The sequence below is a fragment of the Orcinus orca genome, chromosome 5, assembly GCF_937001465.1.
Source record: "Orcinus orca chromosome 5, mOrcOrc1.1, whole genome shotgun sequence".
Taxonomy (NCBI): Eukaryota; Metazoa; Chordata; class Mammalia; order Artiodactyla; family Delphinidae; genus Orcinus; species Orcinus orca.
In genome coordinates, this window is record NC_064563.1 from 135,592,363 (window position 1) to 135,618,035 (window position 25,673).

General features: G+C 43.4%; 1 protein-coding gene across 9 annotated transcripts in view; it reads right to left on the bottom strand.

The window, feature by feature from the left end:
- Positions 1-5,498: 5,498 nt before the first annotated feature.
- Positions 5,499-25,673, bottom strand: part of TIAM1 (TIAM Rac1 associated GEF 1) — a 400,889-nt gene continuing 380,714 nt past the window's right edge. For all 9 annotated transcript variants that reach the window (XM_033418176.2, XM_049710489.1, XM_049710491.1 and 6 more), the window contains 6 exons: positions 21,515-21,623; positions 17,482-17,540; positions 16,463-16,565; positions 13,926-14,013; positions 11,790-11,962; positions 5,499-7,944 (listed from right to left, as the gene is read on the bottom strand). In XM_033418176.2, coding sequence (XP_033274067.1) covers positions 7,475-7,944; positions 11,790-11,962; positions 13,926-14,013; positions 16,463-16,565; positions 17,482-17,540; positions 21,515-21,623 — 1,002 coding nt within the window. In that variant the 3' untranslated portion in view covers positions 5,499-7,474. The remainder of the gene's footprint in view (positions 7,945-11,789; positions 11,963-13,925; positions 14,014-16,462; positions 16,566-17,481; positions 17,541-21,514; positions 21,624-25,673) is intronic.

The window sequence follows — 25,673 nt, forward strand, 5'->3', positions numbered from 1 at the left end:
GATGTCCCAGAGGTTTTCTCCCCCTATGTGTGATGTGGGAAAGATGAGAAGTCTCTTTCTTTTATAAAGTGGTAGAAATAAGACTGTGAAAGAGGAGGGAGGGAAGTTACACGTCCATCACAGGCACATTCCTAGGTGGATGAATTTTAGGAGAGAATATTTGGGTGTGTATTCTCCTTAAACTATTGGCTCCCTTGAACCCCTGGAAAGTCACATTTTGGTTCAAGGAAATCACTGCTCTGTTGCATCTATTCATCTTTCTCTCTCTCGTGGTGAGAAACTCCCCGAGACTTGAATGGCTTATCGAAAATCTACCATCGTCCCTTTCCCTGTTCTACAAAAAGCTTTCTTTTCCCATAATGGCTGTTAATAAGACATCATGATGTGTTGCAAGTGAACAAAAATTTCATCCAATCACCCATGCCTACCTTGATTTTCCATTCATTCCCCACACTAAGTAATCCTATTCTTGGTGTTGTAACCACTTTCCCATCTGCTAGATTTTATTAATGAGTTGTTAAATTGTGGTCCACTTGAGCCAGAGCTTGATCCTGTGGCATCTCTGTTTCAACAATTAAGTCTTATTTAAATCTAAAAAAAAAAAAAGGTCTATAAATACTTATTTCTTTGAAAATGTCATTTCCGGGCTTCCCTGGTGGCACAGTGGTTGAGAGTCCGCCTGCTGATGCAGGGGACACGGGTTCATGCCCCGGTCTGGGAAGATCCCACATGCCGTGGAGCGGCTGGGCCCGTGAGCCATGGCCGCTGAGCCTGCGCGTCCAGAGCCTGTGCTCCGCAACGGGAGAGGCCACAACAGTGAGAGGCCTGTGTACCGCAAAAATAAAAACAAAAACAAACAAACAAAAAGAAAATGTCATTTCCTTTATTAGTATATGCTGGGAAGAACGGATTGCCCAAGCATGTCTGTGACATAAAATTGATTTTATCTCTACTATAAAAGCTCAACTTTCATTTAAATCTGGAGGCAAAACAAGAAGCAGCGTGAATGAGGTGAAGGATATTTAAAATCCCTGGAGTTCTGAAAGGGAGAATGCTTTGATGTTCAACTTGAATCACCATAAATACCCTATAGACCAACGGCTGAACATTCCAGTAAAACTGAATATGGACTGGAGGAAGGAGGATGGAACAGAGAGGAGGCCCAGCTCACCAAGCATCTCCAGCCCAAGAATCTAAATACAAGCTCAGGTGAAAAAGCTACTTTCCCTCAGCAAAGCCACAGGCATTTCTGTGACAAAGTAAAGACACTAGATAGGAAATAGGATCTTGACCACTCACCAGAAGCCAAACAGGAGTACGGCAGCCTACAATTTAGAAATGTACATCAAAATCTTTAAAACGCATGTAAATGCACCCAAAGCTATTTCTATGACTGTACCCTAAGGACATAATTGGACCCCTGCACAAAGAGTATGCAACATGGATGTTCACAGTATTTTTTTTTTTTTCCGAGGTAAGCGGGCCTCTCACTGTTGTGGCCTCTCCCGTTGCGGAGCACAGGCTCCGGACGCGCAGGCTCAGCGGCCATGGCTCACGGGCCCAGCCGCTCCGCGGCACGTGGGATCCTCCCGGACCGGGGCACAAACCCGTGTCCCCTGCATCGGCAGGCGGACTCTCAACCACTGCGTCACCAGGGAAGCCCCACTGTATTTTTTTATAATGATAAAAACTAGAATTCTTACTGTCCATCAGCAGGGAATGGGATATATAAATTATGGTAAACCAGTCCATTCATTAACATGGATTTCTATGGAGTTATGACTTAGAGTGATATAGGCCTATGTATAATGTCATAGGAAAATGTCCACAATTTGTATCATAAAAGCTAAAAATCAGGTTAATAAAATAGTATGAACCCATTGTGTGTGTGTGTTTGCACACATGCATGTATTCAAGAAACCAGTCAGGAGGACACACGCCAAAATGTTAACATCTTGATTGAAAGCGAAGGTGTAATAATTAACCAACCATTATTGTCTAAAGCTCAAGGTAATACCAGGCAGAAAACACCAGCACAGAGCAGAGCACAACAGAATACAGGACGTTCTAAGAGGAAGACACCAAAATCAGAAATGAAGTAGCTCTTGGGAACAGCCCAGGAATCCTCAAACGGCTCTCAGAAAAAGAGATTAAGCCCTGAAGCCAAAGAGGAGAGAGCTGGGGCTCAGAAAGATGACAGCAACTCGGTTAGGGTCCCACTGGCTAAAAAACCCAACTTTGGTTTGGTCTGGGTGTGGAGCATATTGAAACAATAAGGAAAATAGGGGTTATGTTCTATAGTGGTTCCTGATTTTTTAAATATTAAGGATCCTGCATTTAGGTTTAAAAAAAAAATGTGTCATGCCTCCCCTATCTGAGAGTAATTGACTATACAGATAATGCTATGTGAATATGTGGATTATAATCTGAAATCACTGGACAACAGCAGAGGACCTAGAACCCACCAGTTAGAAAGCAGCAGCCCACAGTTAAGAGTCTGCTGTTAAAAGCAGTGATGTGAGGACTTGTCTATCCATCACTTTACACTGAGCACAGGGTGGAGGTAGTGGCCATGGTTGATGGTGACATTGCCTTACTTCAACAGGGTAATTTATAGGCTAAAAGTTGTTTCATACTGTAGAAACGGTGGAACAGACCAGAATAAACCATTACAGATGAGTGATATTTAGTATATAAGGCATTCTATTGATATTAGCAGCAGAGGGTTTTAACAGGGAGGACAGTATAAACAAAGTGATCCAGGGTTTTGTTTTGGGAGGGTTTCTACCTCTGCTTCAGTCAATCGAAGCTGGTAACTTACCAACAGCATCTGTACTCATGTGGGGTTTATAGAACTCTACACATTCATGATTTGTGTTTTGAATATTCTTTGTTCTTCCTTCAAACATTGGCATCTTTTAGAGAAGGCTGTGGAGAATGTGACACTGCAATTCTGATCTCATATGCTTTATAAATAAGTGGCCGAATATTTTGAGTATTTTTTTAAATTTTTCTCCCTGTATTTTCATTTCTCCCTCTTCCCTACCTGCCCAATACTTACCTCTAAGAAGGGACTGTCACAGGGATTCCCTACTCCGGGATAGGCTTGTAGCAAGATGAAAAGCAGAAATTGCCTGTAAGACTCGGTTAAAAATTGGATATCAACAAAAAGTCTGAGGAAAAAGTAAGGGCTAGTCTACACTGCACCCCACACTCTCATCCAACCCACCCACACACAGAAAGGCATATCCACTGCCTGGGGATGCAGGCAGGAGAGGGAGGCCTGAGGGGTGGAAGGGGCAAGATTAGGAAAGGCATCCTGGTAATATACCAGCGGGGGACACAGCATGCAACGGACCTGGTTGCAAAGGTGGGAAACCTGAGCTGGGCAAAAGGAAACACTGGAGAGCACACCAGCCAACTTGACAGAGCCTGTGGACATTGACCAGGACAATGGTCGTGGCTAGAGCTACCTCGGTGGATGAATGGACCCCAAGACTGGAGGGAGGACTCCACCCTCATTACCTCCAAATCTTGACAACCAGGGAGAGAAAGGTGAAACGAGGGCATGTTCTGCCAGCCTGGTGGGATGCGAGCCCAAAAAAGAAATTAAGTTCAGGTAAAAAGGAATGGTTATTTCTGTATACTTGACTTCAAGCCCTCAATTTTTCCACACTGACAGATTCAGAAACTGGAAGGCAGCCCAAACTGCCTAATTCTCACTTATACCGAGTGCAACGTGTTGGAATAGTTGCATCAGGTGTCCTTCAGTTATCTCCCCAAAGAAATACAACGGGTACAGGAAGAAATCTTTTTGTATCTTAAAATGTATATATTGGTACAGCAGAGCCTGAATATACTTAAAAAGGTATGTGCTCCAGATCACTGCTCAACATCAAAACGTTTAGAGACTGCCAAACCAACACTTCTCAAACTTGAACATGCATTTGTATCACCTGGGTATCCTGTTAAAATGCAGGTCCCGCTTTAGTAGGTCTGGGTGCATTCCTAACAAGCTCCTAGGATCTGACGTTGATGCTGTTCATCCAGGAACCGCTCACCTGTGGCTGTGAGAGGAACTCTTTTATTTTAGGGAAGGCAGGCAGAGAAAACCTATTCACCTGGAGGGGAGGGGTGGGTAAGGTCAACTTTGACGGGGAAGGTTCTTAAGGGATTGGGGAGGAGTGAGATCTGGGGCTCTGAAAGGGAAAGGTGAGGCAGCCCAAAACCGCATTTACTTTTTCTGTGAGCCTGTGTAAGACTCAGGCAGCAAGACCCCCAGGGACAAAAGGTAGAGGCAGATCTTGTGTTCAAGAGCTCACCCGCCCAGGTCAGTCTAAGCTCTGCACTTCACCCCAATTCTTCCCCAGGCACCCCTCTCCCTGCTCGCACCAGGAGGGCGCAGGATACTGGAAAAGAGTGCTCAGCATGGGTACAGATCCGTATCTGTGCTATTTCGTATTCTCCACTATCAGTAGACCAAGATGTCGAGGAACTGTAATGTCTTTTTGTCGTTGTTGTTAAAACTTCAACCTCTACTGACAAATACATCACTCATATGTGGAATCTAATTTTTAAAAAATGATATAAATGAACTTACTTACAAAACAAAGACAGACACAGATTCTGAAAACAAACTTATGGTTACCAAAGGGGAAACGGGGGGGGGAGGAATAAATTAGGAGCTTGGGATTAACATACACACGCTACTATATATAAAATAGATAACCAACCAGGACCTGCTGTATGGCACAGGGAACTCTACTCAGTAGTCTGTAATAACCTAGATGGGAAAAGAATCTGAAAAAGAATGAATATACGTATATGTATAACTGAATCACTTTGCTGTACACCTGAAACTAACACAACACTGTAAATCAACTATGCTCCAATAACATTTAAAACAAAAAAAGCTTCAAGCTCTACCGACAGCAAACGATAAACACCATTATCATCTCATGTATATGTGGAATCTAAAAAACAAACAAACAAACACAAATAAACCAAGCTCATGGATATAGAGAACAGAGGTGGTTGCCTGAGGTGGGGTGGGGGGATGGGCAAAAAAGGTGAAGGACATCAAAAGGTACAAACTTCCTGTTACGCAATAAGCCATGGGGATGTAATATACAGCATGGGGGCTGTAGCTCATAACACTGTATTGCATATTCGAAAGTAGCTTAGGAAAGTGGGTCTTGAAGGTTTTCATCACAGAAAAATATTTTTTATAACTATGGGTGATGATGGATGTTAACTAGGCTTTTTGTGGTGGTCGTTTTGCAACATATACATTATGTTTAGTATCTGAAACTATCAATGTTATATATCAATTATACCTCAATTAAAAAGATAAAAAAAACTTCAAGCTCCACCAAATCAGCTTTCCCTTGATGGTCACGATATTTATTTATCCAAAAAAAAAGGCATCCTTAGGTATCTTCTCCCACATATTCTACAGTTCATATCCATCCTCCCACCCAAAAAGGCACAGGACTGTCCACTTTTCAATATTTTTTATTGTTTGACAGGCATTTACAACGTTCCATTCATAGACCTAAAAACATAAAAATAGACCTTCTTTCAGCTTATAAAAGAAATATATAAGAACTTTTGACATAGACACATCATGACCTTATGTACAAGAGACAATGGCACCCTCTCCAAGCACCAGACTTTCCAGCATTTTCAGACAAACCCGTTGCACTGGGACTGGTAAATGGGACTATTAGAAGCCTCTGCTTCAGTTTTCTACCCAGACACAATCGAACTGGAGATGAAATGGAACAATGCAGTGATACGAAGGGTATAGAAATCATCCTAAAGCTCTTTAAGAAAATCAGAAGATATAGCAAAAATTTAATAGAATAAAACTCTCAAAAGATCAAGCTCAAAGCCCTGGAAACCCGAAAGGGGAGGGATACAGGGTGGGAAAGCAGGTAAAGCAAGCAGGGGCACAAGAGCATGATGGTCTGAACTCTCTATTGTCTGGAAATATAAAGTCATAACTGATTTTTATAAAATATAACTCCTAAAGCTACTATAAAATTCAGGTCTTTAAAGTACCTACTGATGTGTCAAACATCAAATAGATATTTTCCCCAAAAAGAAAGTTTTCATATTATTTAAACCTTTCTTAGGAAGTGGACATTGTGAAATGGGAAAAAAAAAAAAAAGCTATAAACCTTTTTTTTAAAAAAAGAAAATATTGAAAGTGCTTTAACTTGTTTTTGTTCTTCCTATTTGGAAATCTGTTTAGAACATTAGTTTTTTTAGCATGTTTACCCTGTTTTGTTGGCATGAAGAAGGTGTTAAACCCAAGACATGTTTTTGAAGAGGTGGTTTTGTTAAACGGTTTGGTTATGGACTGTCAGGGAAGGAGTAGGTAATCTATGGATGAAGATGCAACTATGATGGGAAAACCAATGATCACCATGGCAACCCCACGAGGAGGAGTCTCCCCTCCCCCGCCATGTGCAACAGACACACACATTGCCCATCCCGGTGTCATGTTTAATCCAACCAAGCTCCCATCTCAAATAGAGATTCAAACATTTAAATTAAAAAAAAAAAGAAAACAAAAACAAAGCTGCTTCTTGGGAAAAGTTTCTCCTAAGCATCTTGTTGGCCTTTCATATATAAATATAAAATCACCACGTCTCACTCTCTCTGTAAAAGGTAAAATCCTCATTTTTTTAAACTCAGAGTTACACTAACACTGTGTAAAAGTCTCATCTGTTTGTGCCCCCTGCATCTCAGGTAAAATACAAAAAATAGTGTTTTTTTTTCAAGTGATAAATTTGGATCTCTTTCCAAGGAGTTTGGCATCTTTATAATTCTATGCAAAACTAGAACTTCCGAACACCGACATCGAGTAAGACCAGCCATAGACCTAAACAGAAGAGGAAAAAGAAAAAAAAGAAAAAGCCTCATGGAAACATAAATCTCCACCTTCTCCTCACACATTCTTAAAATACACAGATATTCTCAGACATTTAAGAGGGAAAGGAGCAAGAACACTGCAAGCTGTACAGTTGCTTTGTTTCCCCAACTAGGAGATGGCTCCTGGATTGATTTCAGATAGAATCTTTTATTTTTTCGTGTGCTACCCTTTAAACTAATCTGTAGTACATACTTCAACTCCTGGGGTAATTTGCTTTCCAGTGCTACAGAATTTTTTGTTTTTTTGTTTTTAATTCTTTAGGCCCTGATTGAGAATAAATAAAAGCCCTTGGTAATATAGAGAGATAGGACTCAAGCTGATTTGGGATTCTTGAACAATTCTTTCCGATGTTGTTAGAAACGATAAAGTTGGGCGGCTACATGGCTTCAGAACAAAGTCAGCTGCCGAAACCGTGTGTGCAAGAGTGCGACTCAAAGGGAACATTCTCCCCCTCACGAATCCGGGAGGGGCGTGGAGTAGGGGCGGGGCGGGAGACGTATCTACAAGGACTGTCTCTACCAGGGCACGTGGCCGTCAGATCTCAGTGTTCAGCTTCCTGGAGGGGGCAAAGTCTTCACGCCTAACCCAAATGACCTCGTCGCTCGTGCTCTCCGGGCCTCCGTTGACGCCCGAAAGGGCGGCTTGCTTCTTGAGCTGCGTCATGCGGGATGCGTGACTATCCAGGGCTTTCTGGCATCTCTCCCGCTGACTGATGGAGGCGGCCTGAAGCCGCTCCTGCAGGTCTCGGTCCGCCGCGGCGCCCTTCACGGACTCACAGAACTCATCATCGTCACTGAGGATGTCTGTCTCCTTGACGTCATCGTGCTCCTCGTACTGAGTAAGGTCAAACTGTTCCTCTACCCAGCGGTCAGTGTCCCCGCCCCCGGGGTGCTGCTGGGACTCTTTCTCCGGGCTGCTGGCGGAGATGGCATCAGAATCAATGGTAAACCTGTTTCGGGCCAGTCGCCGCCTCCTCCTCCCAAGAGACTTGCTTGGGGCGGACACTGCGCACACACACAAAAATATAAAAATAAAACGCCCACATGCTTTACGTGCGATGCAAATCCAGAAAGCAAATACAAGAAGAGGAAAGGAAAGACTACATGATATGCATTCAGGACCTGGATGTCGTTTGGGGCTTAAAGTCCGGATTTCACCAGTCTGTCTTGGGGTCTTTTTTTTTTTTTTGTCTTGGGGTCTTTACCTTGCACAGGTGTCTGGACGTGAAGGATGTTACAGCTATCGATGGAAGGGCAAGGACGGGGGGCAGCTGGGGGCGGCATATGGGTGGGTTGTAGGTTACGGGGGAAAGGGGATTCAACTCCCTCTGAAATAATTTCTCTACCCTGTGCACCTGGGAGACAGGGAGTGCAGATTCTTGCTGCTGTCGAGTGCACCACTGATGTTGGGATTAATCAGTGCCCTCAGTTCCGACCATGGCCCATGTCACAGTGCTCTGGGAATCTCCCAGGGCTGTCCTAGAGTCATTTAGCTGGAATAAATCTTTAGTAAGGATGGGGGAGGCCTCCAGAGTTTCATTGTCTTTGTAGAAATCACCATGATATATCAAGGAGGGAAAAACACTGGTCCAAGTTATATTGCTTTCTGGAAAACTGAATGTAACATTTCTCGAGGATCTGCAGGTACCTTAAGGGCACAGCACTGTTTTTGGAGAAGCTACAGAAAGAGTGGGTCTCACAGATATTAAGTCCTCTTTCTGACAAAGACCCATGTGAACTTGAGGCTAAAGCAAATGTGAGCCTTCGTCCCTCCTTGTCTCTGTTCTGTGTAGCCCCAATTTCTCTTCTACAAAGCAATTAAACTACCAGTGCCGGAGTGGAAGGAGAAATAAATAATACAACACCCAAGCAGCTGATTAACAAAGTGCTAGATAAAGTGACTAAGAGTTAAGAAAAACAAATCTTTGAATTCATTCTTTCACCCTACTGCCCTCTAGGAAGCCAGTATTATTAAAAACAAACAAAAGACACCACCCAATCAAGCAAACAATCACACACACACACACACACACACACACACACACACACACACACACACAAAGACACATGGAAATGCTGCCACTTCTCCCTCGATATTGAAATGTACCATGTGCTTTCCAGTGGGAGGCAGGAGCCTAGATACCACTTAGGAGCTACTTTCCTGAAATCTAAGCCTGAAAAACCATTAAACTGCTTCAGTGCTGCTAGAAGTAAGGTGACTATTCACAATTACCGCCAAATGCAGCCTTGACTTCAAATACAGCAGGTACAAGGTCAGTGAGCTGGACAGTGGTCTAAACTGGCACCCGCTCTGACCATCCTCTGTCTCAGATCCCTGTGCTTCCATCATCATTCCTGAGTGTTCTATCATCTTAAAGCATGGAGTAAATAGACACCACTCTCACTCAAGGAGGGGAATGAAAATCATTTCCAGGAAAAATGGAAAAAAGAAAGAATTAAAAAAAAAAACAAAACTACTACCACTACTACTATTACTCCACTGGAAAGATGCAGAAATTACTGTTCAATTTTATCTCAGTACCACCAGAGTGGAGCCTGGCTCTCTCCAATCACTCTATTAGAATTACCTCAATTCCAAATTGGGATATTGGAAATATTTGTCAATGATGTGCAGGTTTAAGTATTTAGGAGTAAAGTATGCTAATGTCTATTCTAGAAATGTGTCAAAAGTAAGATGAGTTGATGGATGACAGATGAATAAATATGTGACAATGAAAATATAAAAAATATTACAGACAGTAGGTATGAATGTATACAATTCTTTCATTTGTTCTATATACCTGAAAATTTTCATAAGAAAATGTTGGAAAAACAAAAAACGTGTAGTTAGGTTACTGGCAGACATAAAGTGCTTTTAGACTAAGGGAGACTGGCTATTTGCCTTTACTGAGCAAAAAGAGAAATAAACTAGCTGGGTATTCATGACAATGCATAATGAAGCATAAGAATAACCCAGCCAGTCTTCCCTGGTGGCGCAGTGGTTGAGAGTCCGCCTGCCGATGCAGGGGACACGGGTTCGTGCCCTGGTCCGGGAATATCCCACGTGCCGCAGAGTGGCTGGGCCCGTGAGCCATGGCCGCTGAGCCTGCGCATCCGGAGCCTGTGCTCCGCAACAGGAGAGACCACAACAGTGAGTCCCGGGTACCGAAAAAAAAAAAAAAAAACCCAGCCAGCCTTATGGGGTTCCAGGAGACAATCTTTGCTTTGAGTATTTCCACTGTTCACTATTAAGACTGACTAGCTAGTGCTGTGCCGACCCACTCCAACACCATTTTTAAATCATCTAATTGGAAGATCCTGACAATAGTGAGGTGCTTCAAAAGCAGAGTGAGAAAGACTTTCTTCAGCCAAAAATGAGCCACCAGGCAGCAAATCTTCCCATCAGCCGAAGCCAACAGGCTCTGACATCAAGGCTCTCTCCCTTGATGTTCAAGATGATGGGGTAGGTTGTAGCAACTCTGTTCTCTTCCCAGAGGGATCTCAGCAGGAAAACTTCTGAGTGTCCTACAGACTAAAAATGCTTAGTTTCAAAGTAAAGGCAGCTCTGACTTTAGGTTCCTCGATTAACAACAGAAACCTGACCAAAGACAGGTGGGGTTTCCTGAGGTTGGCACGCATATTCCCGATCCTAATTAAATATATGTGGCAAGTAAAAGGAACAAAGGAGACAATTCCAAGGTGAAGTTCTCTGCTGTGAGCTCTAAAGGGATGAGAAGGCTTTTTACATGAGGACTCCATGAGAAATTGTGGATAGGGAAGTAGGCAAGACACTGGTGAGCCCAGAAGAGTACTAGGGGTTCACCATACCAGGTTTTCAGTAAACACTTATCAACTGATTGGAGAATAGATATAAGATAACTAGCCCCTTAACATTAGTTAAACTAAAGTACTTAAAGAGTATAATATACTCTGTCAGGGTTACGTCTATGAAAACCTTCAACCATTCACAGTACCATACCTGCCTCTTCAACACAATTGAGAACAGGCGGAAAATTCTTTAGAACAGAGATCAGAAGCCTTTCTGTCAAATGCAAAGGAAGCCTCTTTTATTGGAATCTTCCCTGCAAAATTCTGGACTGCCTCTTAAGAAAGGAGTGATTAAAAAATGTTAATGTCTTGATGTCATTAATACCTAAGTGTTATGAAAATATCTTTCTTCCTAGATAGACTTTAATGCCATTTACAGGTAGTAGTATTGATGTTTACTGCTTCAAGGTGGTAGAATAAGTCCTAAAAGAATATTTACCCTGGGACTACTTGAACTCCAGATTCCTCTTTTCTAATAGCAGCTCAAGGCTTCCCTAAATGAACATGGAAGCTAAAGATAAAGTTGCAGGTTCAAGGTGAGGGTAAGAATCTGATGGGTCATCTGGTCTACCAAACATGGCCTCCTTACTGAGAATAGGCATGGCTGTTGTTTCTCGAGGACAAAGCCACCACGTTCTCAGAACGGTGGGCTGTGACTATGCTGAGACATCACACACTGCTTTTTGCTGGACAAAGCTGGCTGTCATGCAAAGCAGCAACTCTCATTCGGCAAGCGGGCTAAGACAGCCCCTCTAGAAAGAGAATGTGCTCACTTCCCAGCTTGGCAAATGAGAGGGGAGCTCACCAGCCAGAAGGAGGAGGGCAGCGAAGGGAAAGCTTGAGGGAGGGCAAGAGGCTTAAACCAAGGGAGGGAGGCAAGGGCTGGGAACCTCACACCAGGGCAGAATGTACTCCAGCGTTAGCCCCCGCAAGGACACGTTTAAGTCTTGCTCAATGAGGACGTCAGTTCTACAGTGGAGTGGGGATGACAGGGATCTTGAACGTCTGAATCCCCACAGTACCTGCCCTGCTCATGGCTGGCCTGGCCCCTTTCAGCGCACACAATCGTTTTCCTCCAAAAGGGACATATTGCTGGGACGAGGGAAGGCTTTCGGTCTTCAGGAGCTGTCTTCTGTGCTTATCACGCAGGATGGAATGCACAGCCTTCAAGAACTCCTTTCTGCTCTCTGGGGAGCTATGAAAAGAAGATTTACACCTATTAGGGAAACAGCACTGAACACACGATGGAACTTCTGATGTTATCAGGTGCAGCCAAACAAACATCCCTGAGGACCAAAGGTTAAAGACTGAGGCCACGACTCCAATTTCACTGCCGACCAGCAGTGTTTTCACCGCTGGAGATAAAGAACACGTATTCCTTTCCCTTTATGCTTTGTGATTCATCTTCCGCAGCCAATTTGGGACCGAGCAGCCCATAAATGAATAGATTGATGGAGAGATGGATTTTGCACCACAAAGTTGCCAGATTCTGCTCTTGGTACTTAAGGCAGAGCCTTTCAGTCTAAAATGTTTTACAGACAAAGGAACCACAAGATTCTTGCTGCTCTGCAGCGCACTTGGAAACTGATGTCCCAACATCCTTCGTTTCCTCTGAGTTGTATATCAATGCCTGTTAAATATCAACACCTTCCATGACACACATTAGCATGTAAATATTATTATTTAATATTTAAATAATATTAAAGTTACATTGGTAAGAACTGCAAAATCTTCCCAACTTCCAATTTGCATGATAAAAAAAGTGCTTCTTAAGTTAGTTATTTTTCTTGTTAAGTTCTTAATAGTTTTACCCAGGCAAGTTTTAGCTGGCATTCCTTATTAACAATGAATATGGCATCTCTACGGGCGGGCTCATTGGACCCTGTGGATTTATCAACAAAGTCGCAAGCAGATTAGCCTAAATAGACTGTAAAGATGGTGCTAAACCACATGTAGATTATCTGAGAAAAAATTTCAATTCTAGTTCCAACAGCTTCCTGGGATCTGGATTTGTTGATCCCTGTCACCCAACATCCAACAAAGAGGCAATGAAGAAACACAAAACATGGGCTTTGAAGTCAAACCCACTGAGTTTGAACTCAGTATTCATTTGCTATAAGGTTTTAGCCAAGTACCCTCTGTGAGACTTGGCGCCCCATTTGTAAAATGGAATAACAGTAGCTCAGTCTGACTAAGTGAAATAATGCATGTAATCCCTCTTGCATCTCCCTAAATGTGCCTTCTTACTGTATCAGCAGCCACATTATAAAATATTACTAACAACCATAAAATATTGATTCCGTTGAGTTTCTATTGTGTGTGTGGGCAACCCATAGTATACTACCCACGGTGTGGGGTAAGTACTGAATAAATTACTAAGCACCTATGATAAAATTAAAGCATCACGGAGTACAGATCATATTTAAAGCCAAATGTATCAGAATGCTGGCTGTTGGCACCATCCAGCCTGGTGTCTTTAGGCCAAAAATAAGAGAGAGAACTGGCTGCACTTGAGAAAAGTACAATTCTCAAATTCTTAACGACAGAGCCCAAAAAGGAGGAAGATGAGGAAGACGAGGGGATGGTGAGAGGAGGGAAAGAAGAAGAAGAAGGAAGTGGAAGCCCACATCGTAAGTTCAGCTTCCACTCCAGATCCGTAGGTGAACCTGAGTCACTTGAGCCAGCCTCCCTAGGTCGAAGTTTCCCCTACACGACGAGGAATCCCAGCAACACTGCACACACCCTCCCCTCCTCCCAGGTGACTCTCCATCTGCTGTACCTCAGAGATGTTACAGTATAAATGATGCACCCAAACACCCAAACAAAACATGAGACAACCATGTCCTTCTAACCCACCAAATGTACGTATAGGAAGAAAGCCCTCGTTTGAATGTCAAATATATAGGTGAAAATTCCGATTTCCTTTTAGAAAGATATTAACCAGGTTACTGTCTACATTCTGATAAAATGAGTTTAATGTCCCCGATTACTGTTACTTGATAAGTGTTAAATAATTTCTCAAGTGCACAAGAGAAAGAATGTAGCTTCTAGGGATGCACAGGCTGGTGTGCAGAACCCAGAGGGGTTGGGGACACCAAGCACTGTCACATCCCTTCCCTCTGGGCGGCACCTCCCACACTTCACGGCTCCAGGCTCACCTGCAGCACAGGTGGAAGACCCTCTCCGGCCTCCCTTCAGACTCCGATTTTACGTGGACAATTTCACACACAGCATTTGCTTCTGCATCTAGAGAAATTAAAACAAGGACGAATGAGAGTATGTTTCAAAGAGATTTATTTGCATTTTTACAAAAGCATTTCCCATGCTTTGGTGTAGGATTAAAGAGAGCAGAGCCACATATGACCAAAGAAACTTCATTCCTATCCCGTGATCTCAAGAGACAAAATGATTGAGAACTTAATGGGCGTGAAGAAAAAGAATGCTTGGAAAATTACCAGTTGCTAAAATCTCCTTCTGGATGGTCTAAAAGGACAATCAGTCAATCATATTGATGGAAAAACTGACCCTTTTAGCTGCACAGCCCGTTTGGCTGAACTATTTTAATTAAGTGATTAGTTGTTTTGGCAACAGTTGGACTAGACAGAGCCCAAGATTCCAGTGCTGATTTCATCAGGCCAGTGATATAAAGAGGCAGGCCCCTGCCATCTGCAGCACAGCCTTCCCCCTGAGCGACTGGGACTAGTGCCCTGGACAAGCACGTCCTGGGAACGAATGGGATTCCTCTTTCTCAGCCTGCCCACAGCACCCAACCTGAAGGAAGCCAGAATGGTACACTGAGAAAGTGAGAAACAGTTATATTTAGAAACAACTTCTAAGTCTTTCAGTGCCTGAATATCATATTATTTTGCCGGGTTATTCATCATTAGTGTTTATGAAAGAAACAATTCACTGCAGACCTCAAGACTGCACGTCGTGAAGTCTCATCCTTACCTAATGGTTCAAAACCCTAGTTACAAACTCTCATCGTGCCCACATTATTTAACCAAGCAGGACCCAGATGCAGACAGTTTCACAGGTTTTCCCAAACGAAGACGAAATCTAGAAATTTCCATCTTCTGATTCTCATATCCACTGGAATTTATTTCATAACAAGAGATGTGTTGGCTAGTCTCTGTGAGTCCATTAAAATAAACTTTTATCTGATTTTAAACTTGATTTGAATGAAAAACCGAGGGCGGGAATGGAATATCATCTTCACAGAGCTGGCTTTGTTTTCCAAACTTAAATTCTTCATGTATTTAGTCCTCAATGAAGGCCAAATTCCTGGCTAAGGAGCCTTTGCGGTTTGTTATAAGCATACGCTTTCCTATTTATAAACCAGGCGCAAGGAAACATATGAACTAGATAATTCATCATCTAAGATTGCAAAGTAAGACAATGCTAGTGTTTAAGTGCCCAAACCTCAAAATATTATTATAGCTGTTTGTAGACCTATGATTTATAAGGGCCTGAAAATTCATGTGTAAATCAATTTTACAAATCAAATCAAAGCTAAAAAGGCACGAGGGTCCTCTGGGCCAGTAGGTTAGACGGAAACCTTCTTAAGGCAAATAATCGTCCCCAATACATTTGCCAGACGTGGTTTCTGCATTTGAGTTTTCCTCCTGCAACGCATAACAACTGAGAAGGACGTGGCATCTACTTTAACTTGGGTGGGTAACTGGAGGTTTCCCAAATACTGCAGAAGGTTTTTCCTCATGACACTGGACTAGGGAAGAGGTGGTTCTATAAGGATTAGAGCCAATTTTATGGCTCATGGAGGTGACAAATGAAAACGGGGAGAAAATGAGTGACACCAACCGGACATGAAGAACTTATCGCTCATGCTAGATGCCAGAAACACAAAAGAGAAATACAGATCCACTGTGCACCTGCAGAGGTCCACTTCCATGGCCCCTCTTACAACCAGAAAGCTGTACCTGCTGTCCAAGTGGGACGGGAATAGGGGTGTCCCGAGAGTTTCCACTTGACCCCAAAGGTGCTCCCTCTCAGGTGTGCCCGGGAGAAACATTGCTGATTGCTCCTCCCTAAAACAGCCTCAAATTAAGCCCTGGATGGGGCCTCCGAGTCATAGCAATATTGCTATTCTTAGTCAATACCGTGCTGACATTCACTTCTCTTCTCATGTGCTGAAGCATCAACTAATCATCTTAGCAAGTACCTTCATCACTACCTAACAACTTGCTTCACGGCTACGTGGGTCATAGAAAAAGAACTGACATTTCGTGCTGATACAAAGATAAAGATTTGTAAGGCTTCAGGAAGGAAGAATGTATTCAATCGCGTTTTTTGGGCTTCGGGTGGTCTTTTTGGGTCTCCCAGTTCAAAGGCAAGTGAGTTATTTACATAGGCTTTGTCTGCTGATGGTCACAAAGATTCTTCCCAGAAGTACAAGACTCATTGCTACTTAGATGTGATTCCCTGCAGTATTATTAATATATATAACAGAATGAATAGAATTCCTTGGAACAATATTAAAGGCACTACCTCCATTCACTTAGTTCATTCGTTTAATAAACAGCTGGGTAAATAAGAGGCAATGGAGAGACTGAGGGAAAGGAGACTTAAGCATAGAAGGAAAAAGATGGTAGGGTGGTTAGAACCAAGAGTGTGGATTCAGAAAAACAATTCATACATACACAGAAATAGGTACCCAACCTGTTTCAGAGTTTACCTGCACTTGCCAAAGCTCGAACCTGCAAAGCTTCGGTAGGAATCATGTGTCGAAATCGGAAGGGGTCCCAGTCCTCGTAAATTGAAAGCCTGTGAGATCCTACCTGCAGGAAGAGAAGGAACTAGGTGCATGAGAAGTCTGTGCTCAGCCCGGACCAGACCCGCACACACTTTCTAAACCAGTGATGTTGCAGACATAGAGAACAGACTTGTGGTTGCCAAGGGGGAGGGGTATGGGGGAGGGAAGGACTGCGAACTTGGGGTGAGCAGATGTAAACTATTATATAGAGAATGGAGAAACAACAAGGTCCTACTGTAGAGCACAGGGAACTCTATTCAATATCCTGTGATAAACCATAATGGAATAGAATATAACAAAAGGAATGTCTACATGTGTGTAACTGAGTCACTTTGCTGTACAGCAGAGACTGGCACAACAATATAAATCAGCTATACTTCAATAAAATAATAAAATTTTAAAAATATGTCATTAAAACAAATAAATAAATAGTTTTAATTTTCAAAAGAAAACCCAACAAGAACAACAACAAAGCAGTGATGCTGGAACCCCGGGTCACTCCCCCGTGTGCACTTTTGTTCACCCAGCAGCAAGCCAGAGGCCATGGGACAAATCTGCTGAGGGTGCGCAAATAAGCTTGCTAACCAAAGTCAGGCCAAGGAGAGACAAAGGAAGAAAGAGAAAAGGATCCCAAACAAGCACAGAGGGGCAGAAAGAACAGGCAGTGGATAAAAATAGTATTAGGAAGGTAGGTTCTGGCCATGGTAGGCCCAATAGCTGTTTACTTTCACGCTCTAAACGTGAGTCTGCCTGCAGGAAGGCAGGATGGGCAATTTCCTTAAGTCCTCAGCAACACTTAAAAAAAATCATAAAACACTCAAAAAAAATCATAAAACACTCACGCCTGACAAAGGTGCAGAATTACAAGTACGCAGATACAGCTGAGGAACAGATAGCAAGGGAGATACTTTGAAACTATGGGGTGAAATAAGAAGTCTTACAAGTTTCCTCTTCTGTTTGGAACCATCTTTATACACAAGGACCACAGCAGTTTTGAAGACTGGAAAAACATAAAATGAAGGCAGTTATGGCACATAAGGGGTTGGGTTTTCCCCTTCACTTTCAATAACTTGTGGTAACAAACACTACCGTTATGAAGAGGACAGACAGTCCCCATGAATCGGCTCCCATTCCACCCTCCACTCACTCAGCACATCTGAGAGATGCAAAAACCTGTTAAGACAAAATTTTCCAGGTCCCAGATAAACAGAAAAAGCCTGAAGAGATGGAAATAAACCCTCCTGCCCCACTGGAAACTTTTGGGTAAAATATATTTTCACTATGGTATCAATTCAAGCTTAAAACTTCAGCTTATACACATTTAACAAAAATGTACTAGTTCAGCAGCTGAAGGAACAATACGAACATCAATAATAATAATGCTTACGGTAACATATATTTATGCAGATTAAGCTAATATTACACACACGCAGAGTGCTCCTAATTTAGGAAATGTAATTCATCTTTTCTGACCTCAATAAATAAAAATTAGTTTATGAAGTAGAATGCAATTTTACTTTTTCCAAACAGGATGAATTGCAATAAACTATTTAGAAGCAGAGAGTATGTAGTTTTATTCTTATATTCTTTGGGGGTGGGGGAAGATACAATGGAGTTATGCATAATCTTCCACAGAATTCCTTAAACAATGCCAAGAACGTTCAGCACGCAGTGATTCTGACTCCCCCTGGAGAGGAAAGAAGAATTGGTGTCCAGAATGACAAGGAAGGGTGACCCCAGCCCATCCTTGGCTCCCTGTATCAGGGTCTCCATCTCCCTTCACACTCTGACCCCAAGGCATAGCAGGGACCACGTTAGTCATATGGCAGCTGGAGGGGGCACACCTGGTGTACCAGACACACAATTACAGGGAATTCTCAGGGACAGGCTCCCCAGGCTCTCTGCAGACTAACCCAATGTGTCTGGTATATGTTTTATCATTTTTTATCCTACTGACCCATCAGGCTCCCTTTGTGTAAGACTGCAGGAAAAAAAGCTTTCGGGTACAAAGAAGCGGACCCCAGGCACTGGGTCTGAGCTGTCACAGCACCTGACTTCGTAAAAATCCCAGAGGACAGACTGCGAGGTTCCCACTGACCCCAGGAGGCCACACCAGCTCTGCATGGAGGCTGCACAGTAGCACCCGAGGTGGCCCTCTGTCCTTACCATGAAGCCTTCAGAAATTAGTGTTCAGGACAGCAGGTCCCTTTAAAACGGAGGGAGCTCCACTGCAGGAGAGGGTGAGGTTGCCAGTGAACTTAGTCTCAGAAGACCCACCATCTCACTGGGACCAGAGCTCAATGAGGTTGTTGCTGTGACTCTAAGAAGGCTACTGGTCTGCCTCGGTTTACCTGGACCATCTAGGATCAGAGCGGTAGGGCCAGAGTGGACCTCAGTCTGGGCTACGAGCATTTCCGCCTTGATCCCTCCCTGATCCGCAGCCGACTGTCACTCAGTTGACTCCAAGTGCTGCCCATCCCTTCAGACATGGCCTTGATGTCCAAAACGCCTGGCTGCCCTGACCAGCCTAAATCCCTCTCTCGATATCCCCAAAGGTGAACATCTAACACCCTTTAAGGCCGAAACCTAAACAAACTATTTCTTTCCTTCTTTTAAAGGTGGTGATGGTCAGCCCTGAGTACAGACTAGCCGTCCTGGGAGTAAAACATCACGGTGCTGGGTGGGCAGCCGGTCAACTTTGTTTTCGGAAGAAAGCAGCACTATGTCCTGAGATCAGAGCAACGGAAACAAGACAACCACATTTTAACCCCAAAGCTGCCTGTTCAGTGGTAATTAAGTTACTTCCCTCACAGCAACTCTTCCTTGTTTCAAAACACATTTCTAGGGCTTCCCTGGTGGCGCAGTGGTTCAGAGTCCGCCTGCCGATGCAGGGGACACGGGTTTGTGCTCCGGTCCGGGAAGATCCCACGTGCGGCGGAGCGGCTGGGCCCGTGAGCCATGGCCGCTGAGCCTGCGCGTCTGGAGCCTGTGCCCCGCAACGGGAGAGGCCACAACAGTGAGGCCCGCGTACCGCAAACAACACAAAACAAAACAAACAAAACACATTTCTAAGGCTCTGTTAGTTCTGCTTGCTAGTTAAAAATCACACCAAAACTGCCAAACGTGTCACCTTTTAAGGACTGGGGATCCGTAAATAAGCTCATTACGATGATGACAGCCTGCCTTGAGCCAAACACATACATTGCCCCTCAAACCTCAAGAATGGCATTCTCCTGAACCCTTTCTATCACAGGCTGGCAAACTAGGGCCTGCCTGTTTCCGCACAACCCGCCAATACTAGTGCCCATTTGTTTACATACTGTCTACAGCTGCGTCTGGCTACTTATGGCCTCTTGGTCTGTGAAGCCTAAAATATTTACTATGTGGCCTTTTACAGAATAAGTCTGCCAACCTCCTACTTTGTCCCAGTCAAAGGATTTTCTTTTTCTAAATCTGTTTATTTCTAACTACAGGAAATATGTAAAATTCAGGAGACAGGCATGAAAAATCCCAATGTTGAACTCTGGAATGGTTCACCAATAGCCCAGCATCAGAAAGAGGGAGAGAGATGGTTTGGATCATTTCCTTCAGAATCCTACACCCCATAAGTGACCTACTCAGAAGCATCAGAAAGCTCCCAGACCTCTCCAAGAAGAAATTGCCACATAAGAAATGCAACTGTTAATGATGGAAAAACAAAACAAAGCAAAACAGACAGTATCCCTCCCCCTGCCCAAAATACCCACTACTATCAAAACCCACCAGCATGTCAAAATACCCCACTACTCCTCTGTATATCATATTTAGTCACATGTTTTTCCTTCACATTTATATGCTCCTTTATTATTTTTAATGAAATGGCATCCACAGCTACAGTGGCTCTTTGGAATCTTTAGGAATATCACTAAGGTTTTCAATGAAAGCTGAGTCATCTACTTAGGAAGTCCAATAAATCTTTGTATTAAATACTCTGATTTTAATATCACTAGGATGTTCCATTTGGGAATGCACTGTTCACATCGTAAAAGAAAAAAAAGAGTTCAGTTAAAGAAGCAGGAAGCAGGAACACCCTCCCTCTTCTGCCCCCAGAAAGATAAGGTAAGGAAGGAGAATGGAAATACTAGACTTCCTTTATACTATGTTCCTGCCCATGAATCTTCTAGTGGGAGGCTAGGAAAAGACACAACCTAAAACAAAAGCATGAACACTGATCACTGATCATGACTGACCATTTTATACCCAGGAATAACACTGCATGCTGTACAAGCATTTACGCACAACAGTGAGCCATGTCTCCTGAATATGTACAGTGCCCAGTGGACTAACCCATAGTTTTTCTCACTCAAAAAGCATTTTACAACATAACCACATGAGATTTCTAATTGCAGCAACTGCATCCATCTGAACTGGCTTATTGGAAAATTAATCATTTGCAAACATCACTACTTTCGCCGCTGTTGGCCACAATGCGATTGAGAAGCACCTCGTAACGGATCAAGGCGTCCAGTGATGCCACAACAGGTGAGGTGAGAATCATGCCCTGAATCCTGGCATCACACAGAGCAACACAGAGTTGGGAAGAGAATAAAAGGACTGGGGAGCTCAGAAACAGAGATAGTTTCGTCTTGATTTTCCACTCGAGTTTTCCTTGGTTTATTATTAACTTATTATTTTGAAAAGATATTCAGAGCAGCAGCTTAAAAAAACTCTTTTCCTGCCCATATGTCTATACCTGGGGGAGACCGGAACAGCCATTCCCTCCCTCTTGGTAGCTGGGTGGCCACGTTCGTCATACTTAGCTGGAAGGTTTAATTTAGTATCTGTGACATGTTGGTGGCCACAGCAGGAAGGCAATGCAGAAAACTGTAATTAACTATATTTTAATAAATTGTGTCTTGGAAAAGAAAGGTTAACTTAACTGCGAAAAATAAGCCAGCCTCCCTCTTCCCCTCCAAACCTTCTCGTGACACATACCAAAAGCTGCCAGTTCGGGCTCCTTTTTCCACTTTCCCAGCGAGGCCGGCGGGTTTGGCCAGATCACAGTGGTGTGCAAAAGCAGGTCTCCCATGCTCAGATCTGCAACCTGAAATCCAGGGCAAAACTTACTGGGCGATGTTAAAAACACTCAGATACCCATGACATTTTAAAATTCAACAGGCTGGTGTCAACTCAACTTCAAGAAAATAATGTCTCCAAATAATGTCTCTCATTTGGTCAACTTTTTTTCCCTTATCCTGCTTGCCTATCAGAATTTCAAGAATAAGGTGGCCAAAAGGTACAAATCGGGCCTCTGAAATTCACACGCAGTAAACCTGTCGAAACTGATGAACAAAATTGGAGCGGGTTTGTGTTCAAATGGAGAGTTAGCTAAGGAGCACAAATGGCTGTCGACAACAAAGATCCAGCCCGGGAAACTGCAGACATTGCCACCTGAGTTTAACTCCCTTTGGAGCCAGGGTCTTCTGGGAAGCAGTGGGATCAATTATTTCTTCTTCTTCCGACTCATTTTAAGGAAGATTTCATTTCACTTTAGAAGAGGGAAAAGAAGCCAACTGAGGAGTTGGGAGATTGTTCTTTAAGCTTGTGCAGCTCTGGAAACCATGAGGTCTAGTGTTGTGTCCCCGAAGGTCAAATCTAAACCATCTCAGATGGACAAGTTCCTCTTCTCCTTGTAGAGACATGATGATCCTGAGATTCCACTGGTGTCTACACCTCACAAGAGTCATGTGTGCCTTTTTCACTGGAGTCCTTGGCCCACTTCCAAGTCTATCAGAATCCCATCCTCCCACCCACTCAGCATCCTAATCACAGGCGAAAGGATCATCTGGTCTCTCAATGTGCTCCCTGTGCAAACACGTCAGAGCACAAGGCTTTGCAGAAATCAGAGTCCACGGTCCATCCCACTGGGAAACACCATAAATTGTTAGGAGGGTCTCCCTCTAGCACGCCTCCCTGAAGCACCCGCCCACCAGCCTCTCACTTCTGCTCTGCGTCCACAGAAACCAAGCCCGAGTCCTTCTTCCTCAAAGCAGCAATTTGAATATTTGAAAACTTGATGTTGAGCTTCAAGGACAAATGGCTCTGGGTTTGTTTTTTTTTTGCTGCTTTTGATCTGACTGGGTTTCTAGATACAACAGCTGCCGCGCAGCCCTCCACGGGGCACGGTGCCATTTGACACTGCCCTTCTCAAGCCACCAGGTCAGGCTACAGTGCTGCAGATGGGGCTCCAGCAGTACAGAATACAGTGGTATTGCTGCCACTATAATGGTTGGGATCATTATAATAATTAATAATTACTCTATTATTGAGCAATATTATTAGTAGTACCGTCAGTGGTTAAAAACATTAAGCAACTGTATTACTTTGTACATATTAAGTAACTAGTCAACCAAACACCCAGGTGAGTATCCACTAAGGGAACTATATAGTCTCCACTATCCACGCCCCACACACCACAGCGGAGTGGTACATACATAAGTCAAATTCCTTGGAACCATTCTGGTCCACAGCCTTAGAGGGAATGTTTTTAAAAGTGATTAAATGCCATATGATCCAACAATCCCACTCCTGGGCATATATCCAGACAAAACTATAATTCAAAAAGATACATGCAACCCTATGTTCATTGCAGTGCTATTTATTGATACAATAGCCAGGACATAGGAACAACCTAAGTGTCCATCAACAGATGGATGGATAAAGAAGATGTGGTACATATATACGATGGAATACTACTCAGCCATAAAAAAAGAACAAAACAATGTCATTTGCAGTAGCATGGATGGAACTAGAGATTATCATACTAACTAAAATAAGTCAGAAAGACAAATACCATATGATACCACCTATATGTGGAATCTAAAATATGACACAAATTAACTTATCTATGAAACAGAAACAGACTCACAGACATAGAGAACAGACTTGTAGTTGCCAAGGGGAGTGGGGAAATGGAGTGGGAGTTTGGGGTTAGCAGATGCAAACTAGGATATATAGGATGGATAAACAGCAAGGTCCTACTGTATAGCACAGGGAACTATATCCAATATCTTGTGATAAACCATAATGGAAAAGAATATTAAAAAAGAGTGTACATATATAACTGATTTCCTTTGCTGTATAGCAGAAATTAACACAAAACTGTAAATCGACTATACTTCAATTTTTAAAAAGTGATTAAAGATCACTGGGGTAGATCATTGCCCAAACTCTACTTCCTCCCTCTATGTATCTGCACCTTCCACCATGTGATTTTCTAGTACTTCCCACTAGACTAGGCTAAGCCCCAAAGTCTCTGGGCTTGGCTATATGAGTTGGGCCGTGGACTTAGTATCAGAAGTTTCTACCAGCCCTCATAAGCTTCTGCCTTCCAGCCATGGAAAGGACATGCTCAAGACAATCACTGCTGCTTCAGCCTGGATCCCAGAATGAAGAGACATGGAACATGCTGAGACCTAAGCTCTGAAGCTCACCAAGACGAGCCAAAGCCCACCTGACCCACACCCTGTGAGTGAAATACAAGTATTTGCTGTAGTGAACACTAAGATTTTTAGTTCTTTGTTACCTGGTAAAAACAGGCTGATACAGTCCCAGTGCACATGGTTCCTCTCTCTTGACAAGTTTCCACACTGTAAATGTATTAAGGGGGTCAGGGCTGCTCCCTCTGGCCAACAGCCTCTCCCCTGGCCTTCCACTGGTCCCCTTCCCAACATCCTATCAAAACTCTGAGACTGGGCTTCCCTGGTGGCACAGTGGTTGAGAGTCCGCCTGCCGATGCAGGGGACGCGGGTTCGTGCCCCGGTCCGGGAAGATCCCACGTGCCGCGGAGCAGCTGGGCCTGTGAGCCGTGGCCAATGAGCCTGCGCGTCTGGAGCCTGTGCTCCGCAACGGGAGAGGCCACGACAGTGAGAGGCCCGCGTACCGCAAAAAAAACAAAACAAAAAAACAACTCTGAGACTGAGTTCCGCTAAAAGGCCTCTACCCCAACAAGGACTGGGATGCCTTGCTGAGTCAGGTTTTCCGAGCCCTTCTTTTAAGGGGAAATGCCCTCCTTGGCCTTTTCTTCATCTGACCTAGGCAAGAGGGATGCTTGCTCTGTGTGGTCCAGCCCAACTCCCTAGAGTTTAACACGGGGTAGGGACTGAAGGTCCAGCTTCATCATAAAATGTTTCTTTGTCCTCTGTGGATATCTGTCTTCAGGGACCTCCTGGGGACAGTTGGTTGGTGATAGCATCAGGTACTCTGTGTCCCTGGAATGTTACCATTTCAGTATAGACCTACCATTCCCAGTAGATACTGATAAATATTCCCATTCCTGTTTACCAACTGTTCACAGTACCAGTCTAGGTTTTTTCCTGGATATTGCCATTAAAAGGTTACTCAAGGATCAGGAATCACCTTTGTGAAAATCAGGCCATAACTTGTAAATGTCTGCCTCTATAGGCTGTTTCCATGGCTGTTCCAATATACTGCTTGCTGTAAGTACTGTTGCAGAATTATAACTGATGTTGGCACAGAGCATCCTATTTCCCCAGGACCGTTCTCCCTGTGGTTTTATTTTTGTGGAATCAAGACCACTCTATCCTTTCCAGTTAGAAGACCATTCTCTTCTATGGAGAAAAAAAGAGATCAAGTAGATCTGAGTCATTTTCTTTGAGTAATCAATTTGTATTTGGCTACAATACCTATGGCCCCTTTTAGGGGCCTATTTCTTTCTTATTCTTCCTATAGTGCTAAGACATAATCTTTCAGCGCTCTCTCTGGTATCTTCTCCAAGCCTTCATTTTTCCGGTCTTCAGACATCCTAATACTGATATAGGACTTTCCTACCCTGTAATACTGGTATATGATCAAATGTCCCTCCTTCCATCTTTTGCACATTTTTTTTTTTTCCTAACAAAATCTCTGCTCACAAGAGACTGCTGTGTATAGCACTGTATCTCTTTGTTCCTCGTTGGAAAGATTTCTTACTTGGTTGACAGAATTTTATTTTAGAGGACAGGCAGTCTCACCAAAGCCATATCCCCTTTTATAGTCTCTGACTTTTGAATCGTATTCATCTTTTTTTCTAAAGTCTTTGCAATCTGCTATCCATATCACCTTCTAGTCTTTAGCATAATGGTGCTTTGCTCTC